The sequence below is a fragment of the Chinchilla lanigera genome, unplaced genomic scaffold (assembly GCF_000276665.1).
Source record: "Chinchilla lanigera isolate Chin_1 unplaced genomic scaffold, ChiLan1.0 scaffold00036, whole genome shotgun sequence".
In the NCBI taxonomy this organism is placed as follows: domain Eukaryota; kingdom Metazoa; phylum Chordata; class Mammalia; order Rodentia; family Chinchillidae; genus Chinchilla; species Chinchilla lanigera.
In genome coordinates, this window is record NW_004955437.1 from 3,445,111 (window position 1) to 3,456,001 (window position 10,891).

At 48.7% G+C, this 10,891-nt stretch overlaps 1 protein-coding gene across 3 annotated transcripts in view; it reads right to left on the reverse strand.

Annotated features, from left to right (window-relative positions):
* Positions 1-404: 404 nt before the first annotated feature.
* The window catches only part of Fkbp5 (FK506 binding protein 5), a 103,360-nt gene continuing 92,873 nt past the window's right edge, over positions 405-10,891 (reverse strand). For 2 of the 3 annotated variants that reach the window (XM_005389562.2, XM_013516903.1), the window contains exons 9-11: positions 4,064-4,249; positions 2,733-2,972; positions 405-2,072 (exon numbers count right to left, since the gene is read on the reverse strand). In XM_005389562.2, the coding sequence (XP_005389619.1) occupies positions 1,965-2,072; positions 2,733-2,972; positions 4,064-4,249 (534 nt within the window). In that variant the 3' untranslated portion in view covers positions 405-1,964. Of the gene's footprint in view, positions 2,073-2,732; positions 2,973-4,063; positions 4,250-10,891 lie in introns of those variants that run through there. The other variant, XM_013516904.1, reaches the window with a different exon arrangement.

Here is a 10,891-nt window from a genome sequence, read left to right on the forward strand (position 1 = left end):
ACTTGAGAGTATGAATCTGATGCAAGAACGTATGAAGTCTCTCTTCCTGAGTGGTGGTGAGCACTGCCGTCACTGCGTGGAACCACTCACGTGCCCTCCCTCTCCCCCGACACGCCGGCCAGTTCCCCTCACGGCCCGTGACGCACACTTAGGAAACAGCTGGCGGAGGTCACGTCCTTTTTGGAACAGTTTCTCACTTGTTACCTGCGCAAGGCTAACTAACCTTTTCAGGCTCAAATTTCAGTGGCCTCATCGGACTCGTGCTCTACTCAACAGAGCTAAAAATACTAACAGTTAAGCAAATAAGCAAAATCACTTTTGCTTTTCCTATCTCCTAGGCAAGATGTGGGCTTTTTAAAGAAACACTGCACAAAAGACAAAAGTGTGAATGAGAAATGAGAGAGTTTTAAAGGCAAAATCTCACAATTTAATTGCATTTGTTCCACAGAGAAGGCTGGGATAAAGGGAAATGATCTGATTTCTAGATTTTAAGGCCCTAACTTAATAATGAAAATGTCTCCTTAAACCACCATAAAAATAAAAACAAACCTAAATGCAGCTGCCAGTGTTCTTTAGGGCCTAAGAAAGCGAGACGGTCTAGGTTTGGGCAAACGGCTCCTTGGGCTGACGGATGCCTTCCCGTGAGTGTTTCTCGGGCCACGGCAAAGAAAGGCACGCTCAGTCTCATTTACTTACCCTTAAGGGCTAACACCCAACTACATGCATGTATTTGTTTGAGGACTTGCTCTAATCCAATGCCCAAGTACTGGAGATTTAGGTTTGCTGTACCTGCACAGGAAGCCGTTTCACCTGTCACAACTCACGCCAGAACAGAGAAGCCAGCAGCGCAGGGAGACAGAGCACCTGCCCGTCAAACCTGCAGGTAAACCCTTCATGCAGAAGGGCAAATACCTAGTTTTCAATCCCACAGACTTTTCAAACAATTAAGCTACTGAGCTGTAAAAAGTCAAGATGATTTTTGTATGGTAGAGGAGTGTAAAGTTCCATAAACCAATATACATGTTTATGAGCCAGTAATTAAAAAAAGACATAAAAGCTGCATGGATCCTAAATGGATACGTAAGTAAATCAACTCCAGGTCAGAGACACCCTAAGAGCAGGTTTTAGATCCTACCAGCAGGCTGGGAATGCACACAGGCTGCCAGCAGCAGTGCCGGCAGGAAGTACAGGCACTATCATCACCTCCTAGAAGGCGTAGCAAGGGAAGAGAAAGCACGGTTCTGATCGCTCTTTTCACATTTCAGCACCTCAGAATTTCATCTACAAAGAGGAAGCGAACCCAGAAGGGCGTTTTAGGAAGGACAGCGGCACTCCCCCAAGGGACAGGCTCACAAGGAGGCTGGCCGAGGCAGCCGGGAAGCAGCCGAGGCAGCAAGCAAGTGGCTTCTGAGGTTCTGGCTTTCAAGTCTGTGACACTGCTGTGGAGCCGAAGGGGTCCGCCCCCCTCCACCGTGGGCTCTGTTGGTTATAAGTGCAACAAGCTGCGTTCATAGCACTTCAGCCATTTGAAAGACAAACTCGTGCTCTCCTGTCGGAAAGGAGAAATTCTTTAAGTGTTTTTCTTAAAGGTTTCTGCAGTGCTATGAAAGTTCAAATGTAAAATCTAACAGCGCCAAATTGTTAGGGTGATCTCGAGAGACCCTGCAGCGGATACTGAAAGTTGACATGAACTGAAATAGGAGCCGCAAGGAGCCGCGGGTGGGTCTGCGCCCGGGCCCTCTCTGCTCTGTCCCGCCTGGAGTGGTCCCACGCCACCCCTCAGTGAACCCACTGGGCAGCAGCAGGGTGGTTGCTTTGGGGAAGCTACCGGTTGTGCTCTTTGCTTCCAGAATCACAGAGACTATAACAAACTTTACACTAAACACTGTTTAGTCCTGAGGTGGGTGGACGCCCAGGGAGGAGGGGCCGAGCTCTCCGGAACCTCTGCCCTCCTTGGCGTGGCGTCATAGGTGGCCTTCGGGTTGCCCTCCTTCCATCGTTTTACTTTCTGTCCCTTTTTCACCGGTGGCCCCCTCTAAAGTCTTCTTGCTCATTGCTTTACTGGCCTCTTCCTGAGGAAGGAATGAGAAATCAGGAAGGTTAGAGAAAAAGGCAGTACGAAAGTCTGGCTCCTCCAGACTTCTACTACTGTGATTTCATTTAGATTGCCTGGCTGGGTAAGGCACGGTGTGCCACGAAGCGCTGGGCTGGGGTGTTCCCTCTTCGCTGGTGACCGGGCTGGCGCAGGCGGAAGCTGTCGAACACGTTGGTCCACGCGGCAGCAGGGCTGGGGCCGCACACAGGACCAGGGCCCGCCTGTGCTGCACAAGAGGCCCCTGCGCTCCAGACAGAGCGCTCCTACTAGCCGGCTCCCAACTCTCAAGGTAAGTGCGCAACGGCGGGGCTACTGCTTCCTGCAGAGGTCCCACGTTTCAACAATGAGGTGTCACGTGAAAAGACCTGATTTTAAAGAAGGTAACATAGGCCCTAGTACCTCCGAGGGAAATTTATGTTCCTCATGTCTGCGTGGACATGCCAGGGCCTCATAACCTGTGCCTCCGGTGAGTGGAGCAGCCCTCCGGCACCTGTGGATCCGCACCAGCCTCCCACCAGAAGGCAGCTCATTCCCGGGTTCCTGTGCTCCCCCGGTTGTCCCCGCACTTAGCCCGCCCAGCACAGGAAGGGCGAGTCCAGCCCTGATCCGTCCGGGGGCAGGCGGGCTCCACACACACCTTCGCATCCTGCTCCGCAAACTTCTTGAACATGTTGGCGTAGATCCTGCGGTCCCGCTCGTTGTGCTCCTTCGCCTTCTTCTGGCACATGGAGATCTGGAGTCTGGCGGCCTTGTTCTGGGGATTGATTTCCAACACTTTCTCGAAGTCACCCTTGGCCGACTCGAACTCGTTCATGAGCAGCTGGGCCTCGCCCCTCCTGTACAAGCCTTTCTCGTTGGCACTGTCCAGTCCGAGGGCCTGCGGAGAGATGGTCTCTTTTAGAAAGGATGGACAGAACCCTTCTCACTTGTGGGGATTTTCGTATGAAATTCAGCAGAGGAACAGATTACTAAAGCCCCCTGACGAAAGGAGACGGAAAAGGTGTACTAAAAAATGTGGTGCTTTCGGCAAGTATATACCGCTCAGAATGTACCACTCAAGTTAACTCCTGTATGCCAGGCAGGGCGGCACATGCCTGTAACCCGTTACTTGGGAGGCTGAGGCAGGACAGTGGTAGGTTTGAAACCAGCCTTGACAATTTAGTGAGACTTGGTCTCAAAATACAAAGCTGGGATGTGGGTCAGAGAGCCCTTGGCTAGCACGTGTGAGGCCCTGGGTTCATCTCCTAGTATCAACAATGACGTGAAGAACAAAAAACCTTACAAAAAAGCACAGTGATTGCCTTTTGATTTTCTTACTGCTTTTTTCTATCTTTTCAGATGCCTTCAGGTTTTAGCTCTACCCACTACACAACGCGCACTATTCACTCTGAAGCCAGACACGGCCAGCAGGAGGCAGGTAGGCAGGTCAGAGCGGTGCGTGTATTGCTCGAGCCCCTCCTGCGCAGTGCTGGGATGGGAAACGGCAGCGCTAGCACAGAGGTGAGAGTGGCGAGGGCTGCCGGGAGCTCTGCGGTCTTCCAGATCATCCACACTCCTCCCACACGATGGCGTCAGGAAGCGCCTGTAGGTGCCTTCTGTGAGCGGGTGCGGTCTGGCACAGCGGAGCTCTGGAACGCTCCAGTTGGACCTGCTTTTTCATAGGGAGCCCTACACGTCCGCTCTCATACCAAACTCCAGGGGTATAAGGAAAGTCACGGTTGTAAACCGTGTAATTTTATCAGAACTTTTATCCATAAGGTATCACGAGTACTCTAAGGATTAGAAAAGTCTGATTGTAATAAAAAATCTTTTTGCATTTCCCAACTGATACTGAGAAACAGTCCCAAACATGCAAATAAATATACAAAGTGGAAAACCCTCCAGCCCTTGGGGGAGAGGCAGCAAAAGGAGCAGGTGTGGGTGTGGAGGAAGACCCGGGCCCCGTGTGTCCCCCTCGGGCACCATTACCTTGTCACAGCACTCCACAGCTTTGGCGTATTCTCTCAGCTTCAGGTAGCACATGGCCAGGTTCAGAAATGCAGCGAGCAGAAATGATTCGGACGCTTTCAGTTCCTTCTCTGACAGCCCGTACTCCATCTCCAGCCAGGACACTATCTTCCCGTACTGAATCACCGCCTGCATGTATTTGCCTCCCTAGGACAGAAAAAAGCTAGTATTTACTTCTGGTACTTCACCCTGCAGCAGGGACACAAGCAGTGTGACAGTGGCCCTGCCTCAGACAGCCCACCCTCCACCCGGGGACCCCACACGGGAGCCCTGCTCGGCAGCCTTCCTTCTGTCCCTGCCGGCGGTCTCCAGGCCTGCCCGCTCCTGTGGGGGCCCCAGCGGCCTCGAGCTAGCTGATGGTGCAGCAGCACCGCACAGGGCTCCTTCCCATGGTCCCTCTGTCCCTTTGGTTCGTTCCTCGACGCAAGTACTCATCGATCTTTCAGAAGGGTGGTAAGCAGTGTGGTTTACCGGAGGGGCATTTTTTCTTTTCTCCAGTGTTCAGCAGTGCAGTAAACCCTGTGATCTGGCAAGGGCTAGACCCAGAGGTAGCAAACGTGAGCCACCTACACCCAGCTCCGCTGTCCTATTCAGCTCTGTCCTCTGTGGGGCAAAAGCTCCTCTAGACGAGGTATATGACAGTGGGGGTGGCTGTACCTGGTGAAACTTTTTTCTCTACTTGAATTGTTTTAGTATACAGGCCTGTGGTACGTGATGACTGCCTCTCTCACGGGGCACTGGTACATATACACAGCACATCTTCTTCGGGCCCCTTCCCCTCAGTACCATTCCCACTTGCAGATCCATTCCCTGTTTCTTACTATCTTTCATTTTGTTCCTTCATCTATATACACCTTGGGTTTCTCATCTAAGAGAAACCATGCACTATTTAAGCTTGTGTGTCTGGTTTATTTCACTTAACATTATGGTCTCAAGATGCATCCATTTTCCTACAAATGACTCAGATTTATCTTTCCTTATAGCAGAGTAGCACTCCACTGTGTTTAAATACGTTTTCTTTTTCTGTATCCAGCCATCAGTGGATGGACATACAGGCTGCTTCCAAGATTTAGCGATCATAAGCTGTGCTGCTAGGGACACAGGTGCGCCTGTATCACTGTAATACGATGTCTTAGCTCTTTGGGGAAGACACCTAGGCGGGGAATAGGTAGATCAAATGGAATTTCTGGTTTCAGGTTTTTGAGGAATCTCCGTACTGATTTCCACGGAGGTTGTATTCCCCCAACAGTGAACGGTTCCTCCCTGCACCACAGCTTCGCCAGCATTTGTTATTATCTGATTTCTTGGTAACAGCCATTTCCTCTGGGGTAAGATGGAATCTCAGTGTTGTTTTAATTTTCACTTCTCTGATGGGCAGAGATGTCAAACTTTCTTCATCTATTTATTGGTCACTTGTGCTTCTGTTTCTGAGAAGTATTTATTCATTTCACCTGCCCAGTTGGTCTTTTATGTTTTTGGAGGAGGGTCTAATTTTTCTGAGTTCTTTATATATTCTAGATAGCAGTGGTCTATCTCAGGAGTAGCTGGCAGAAGTTTTTCCTGTACTGTACAGTGTCTCTCCACTCTGTTTCCTAGTGAGTTTACTTACAAACACAGGGAGTGGGCCAAAGTTGGCCCATAGCCTATAGATGCTGATGCAAAGGCAATGGGAATATATGCAGCTGACTAGCAGCAAAGGGTACAAATAATAACTATAAAACATCACGGATCACATAGGTGTCAGTCACTGTGTGACACAAATCTCCTACTCTCATTTTTTGCAATTCTAACAACTGTACATGAATGCATCATATGAATAGAAAGTCTATGAATATAAACGTGTATAAGTGCACACACGTAGCTCTCCGCGAGAAAGCTCGGGGCTGAGACAATGTGCTCCTGCTGTCGTAAGACGGATGCTCACATGGAGTGAGAGCTGGTGAGAACAAGAACAGGGCTAGCGGTGAGGGCTCTCCCCTGCAGGAGACGACTATGGGCCTGGGAACACAGACATACACCCCGTGGATGGTACAAGCAGCCAGCCCATTAGGACACTAGATCCAGTGATGTCACCAGGATTCACCGCACGTGAAGCAGTGAGGGTGTCTTGCCCCACGCAGACGCCAACCCTCAGCCACTGGCTTTGCACAAGAAGAGGACAGACTGAGAAGGCGCGGGTTATCAGGGTGCAAATGGGCGGTGTGGTAACCAGCCCGGCCTGTAGAAAGACGGCCCTGTGGTGGGTTTTCTTGTGACGACGAGGCCCTAGGTCTGCACGGCCTATGCTACAGCCCCCGGACGCCCTTCTTCACAAATCTCATGTTTGGGGAAGGGGCGACTCACCGACTGCATCAGTTTTGCTACAGAAAATCTGTGCCAAAGGACGCTGAGATTATGTGGGAGAAGGGCACTAAACTATGTCTGTCACACTCTGCCTCAGAAGGTAGTGACACAACTTTCACGTAAGAATAAGAAAGCAGGTCTCCTCGCTAGAGATACTCGCTACGGACTACACTGCGTCCCCTACTCATCTCCGCGCTGAAGCCCTAAGTCCCAGGGGGATGATCTTCGGAGATCGGGCCTCTGGGAAGTAACCAGGCTCAGAAGAGGCCAGGAGGGTGAGGCCCTCATGACAGGATTAGTGCCCTGTAAGAAGAGACCGCAGAGCTCTCTTCCTGTCTCACCCACCCAGCATGTAACTGAGGAAGGCATGTGGGGACAGGGCGCAAAGGGTGCTGCAGGCGATCTGAGGAGAGGTCCTCACCAGACACGGACCCGCTGGCACCTGTCTTGGACTTCTAATCTCCAGAACTGAGAAGTAAATTCCTACTGTTAAGGCATCCAGTCTATGGTATTTTGTTATGGTAGCCAAGTTAAACAATACTTCTCTTTTTCTCATAGCTTTAGATCTACACTTTGTAGGCCACTATAAAAAGATAAGAAGTCCTCACCAGCTTCAGGGGTTGGCATTTTATTTCTGTCACTAACTTTTTTCTTGCTGGGTCATGAGGTCTTTGAGGACAGGCAACATGTCCTATCAGTTCTGGAATATCCAGGGTCTAGCATGAAGAGGCCCTTAATAAATGTTTGCTGAGTAAACATTAAAGTCAGAGGAGTGTACCTGGGGAATCAAACTTCCTATCTAGCTGGGTGTGGTGGTACACACCTGTAATCCCAGCACTCAGGAGGCTGAGGCAGGAGGAGTGCCATGAGTATGAGGTCTGCCTGGGTGGGGTATATATTGAGTTCAAGGCCAGCCTGAATTACATAGTAAAACCCTGGCTCAAAACCAAACCCAACCCAATCAAACCCAACCAAACCCAATCAAACCTATCCAATCAATCCCCTCACCAAAAACAAAACAAAACAAAACTCAAACTTCCTATCACTGGGAGCAAACAGGGAGACGGAAAGCAAGGTGCCATCTGACGCGGGTGAGGCACGGGGTCTGCAGTCATGCCTAGCTTGCTCTTCCCGCTCACCTCTAATGCACCCTGCATTAGAGACTTTCCGACCGCGTCCCAGCGCAGTTACAGGAAAAGGACAGTCAGAGAGGACAGAACTTGGTCTCCCACTTTAGTAGGTTCTGAGCAATCAGAAGGGTGGAAAACTATGATTTCTTTAAAAAAACACATAGTAGGCTTCTTAATAGATCCTTTACCTTTGTAGGGCATGTGGATCATTTCAAGTCTCATTTTCATGAAGTCTTTCATAATTTTACTCATTCATCCGTTCTGGGATTTCATAATTTTACTCATTCATCCGTCCAGGCTTTTACCGAGCTGCATCTCCAGCCCTTTTTAAACTTTTGTTTTGAGATGGAGGGTCTCACTAAGTCGCTAAGCTGACCAGACTGGAGTCAAACCTGTGATCTCCTGCTTCAGCCCACCAGAGTACTGCAATTTTGGCATGTACCATTCAATTTTATTTAGACTTCAATTTCTAATGAGCCAAAATATGCTTCGCAGTGTTCTTGCTTCTAGAGTACTAAAACAGCGGTTCTCAATCTGGAGACTTCTTAGTTACCACAAATGTGTGTGTGGGGAGGGTAGTACCACTCACATCGAGTGGGCAGAGGCCAGAGACGATGTTAAATACTCCATAGTGACCAGGACAGCCCCTACAACCAGGAATTATCCAATCCCAGTGTCAGTAGAGTTGAAGTTTAAAAATCCTGCAATAAACTGGGCATGGTGACACATGTTTGTAATCCTAGCTACTTGGGAGGTTGTAACAGGAAGATCACAAGTTCCAGGTCAGCCTGGGCAACTAAGTGAGACCCTGACTCAAAGTAGAAAGAAACACACACACACACACACACACACACACACACACACACACAGGGTGGGTGTGGTGGCACATGCATGTAATCCTGGCACTGGGGAGGCTGAGGCAGGAGGATTTCTGAAATTCGAGACCAGCCTGGGCTACATAGTGAGTTCAAGGCCAGCCTGAACTGCATAGTGAAACCCCATCTCAAAACAAATAAATAAATAAAATAAAAGAAAGGCAGACAGGCTGTAGATGTGTAAGTTAGCAACAGAGTACTCAACTGCAGTATCCCCCACACACTCATGCACTAAGACAGTGTGGACTCTTCTCGATCACGGATGACTTGTATCTAAACTGCATTACTGATATCTTGGTTCAGCAAGGGTGGTTTGTCTCAGCGGTTCCATGGGTTCACGGTCATTCTACAGAACGTGCCTTAACAGCTGCTTTCTTCTCCAGGGGCACAAGGTGGCGCAAGAACCCCACATCCCTGCCCGGGCACACTTCTCCCTCTGCCGCCAGGCTGGAAGAGGAAAACACTCCTCGCTGTGACAGAGCCGCTCTGGTCCCGCAGACACTCGGCTGGAAGGGCAGGAACCATGTCTGTGGAAATGGCTTGCACAATGCCTGGCATCATACCCCGCTGCCACCTGTACTCGGCAATTATTTTCAGAGCCACATGAACAAAGTCCTCTCCCACTCTTCTCATTAGTGTTAAGGGGTTGAAAGGAGGTTTTACAGTCTAGCCAGTCATCCCCATTTAAACCTCCTAGCTAAGGGAGAGATTTACACTCTTAGGCATAAACCAAACCAACAGGTCAATGCAAATGGAGCGCCAATGTGCCTGGAATATAGATTTCCAGTCCGGCCCATCTCTGCTCGTTCATACATCCGGGCTCTGCGTGTACACCCCGTGCCAAGTCGAACACCCCGTGAAGAGGAGGGCAGTGTGGCAGATTGAAACCTGCCCCCAAACTTGACAGGGGGAGGGGACGTGTACTGGAAACTACCTACCATTCTGAAGCCTTACAGCTACAGCTAGGATCACTGCTGGGATCTTTTCTCTACAATTATGAAGGTGCCTCCAGGGAAGTTCTTACTGGGACAAAATGTTCAGAGAAATTCTGGGAGAAAAGTCTTAGGTCAGTGTTTTTGAACTTTTCATTAATTTTCCCCCAGTAGACTAACGTTTTGAAAGATCTTGTCTATCGAATTGCGTGTTAAAAATAATATGTTCCATATGTGTGACTGCTGACCCACAGTTTATCCAAAGATCAGTAATTTTAAGAAGGTTCATAATATGAAGCATATAGTTATGAAATATATGAACGTGGTTGCAGTTGTGACACTAACGAGCAACAAAGTAACCATACAGTTACTTAAGTATTCGTTTCTGGTACTGATCTGATCACTAATTCTGGCTATCTCTGTATATATTCAGGACACAGCTATACATGGCATTTCGTTACTGAAAATGTTCTCTAAAATTAGGTGTGAAAAAAAATAAATAAAATTAGGTGTGATCGGCAATTAGCACTTCGGATGGGCTAAACCATTTTACTACACAGAGGTTTTTTTTTGGGCTTTTTGCGACAGGGTCTCGCTATGCAGTTCAGGCTGGGCTTGAGCTCACTTTGTAGCCCAGGCTGGTCTTGAACTTGCAAGGATCCACCAAGCCCAGCTGTACAAAGAGTTGATATAATTCTAATGAAATGTCTGAAGCTTTGAATCCCCTAAACTGTTAATATTCTATTTAAAGGTTTGGAGAAATACATAAAATAATGACGCGATGCATTCTGAGAAATGACAGGTAGTTTGGTCGCTGTGAGAACGCTGTCGAAAGCACTCGCACAAATTAAGGCAGCGGCACCTACTGCACTCCTGGGCGGTGAACCTGCAGAACCCATTACTGCACTGAACACTGGACAGCTGCAACATGTGGCACTTTGTATTTCAATGTATCTAAACACAGAAAAGACATGGTAAACTGTACAACTTCTATACGCAATAAAAAATGCACACCTGCTTAGGGCATCACCACAAAAGGAGCTTGCAGGCCTGGAGGCTGCTCTGGGTGAGCGTGTGCGGGAGGCAGATGAAGGCCAAGACATTACCGCCTACTGCTGTGGGCCCGACAAACGTGATACACGTGAGGCATACTACGCTAATTAAAAATATTCTTTTCTTCACTAAAGTAATCTTAGCTTACTGTGTCATTTTTACCTTATAAACTAATGTTTTAAACCGTTCTTTTATAATAACACTCAGTTTAAAACAAAAACATACTGAACAATCTGAGCAACTACTTGAAGATAACAATATGCAATATAATAACCATTTTATATTTTATTTTATTTTTTGCCTTTTTTGAGACAGGGTCTCGCTGTGCAGTTCAGGCTGGCCTTGAGCTCACTTTGTAGCCCAGGTTGGTCTCGAACTCCCAACGATCCTCCTGCCTCAGCCTCCCAAGTGCTGGGATTACAGGCGTGTGCCACCATGCCCGGCTAATAACCATTG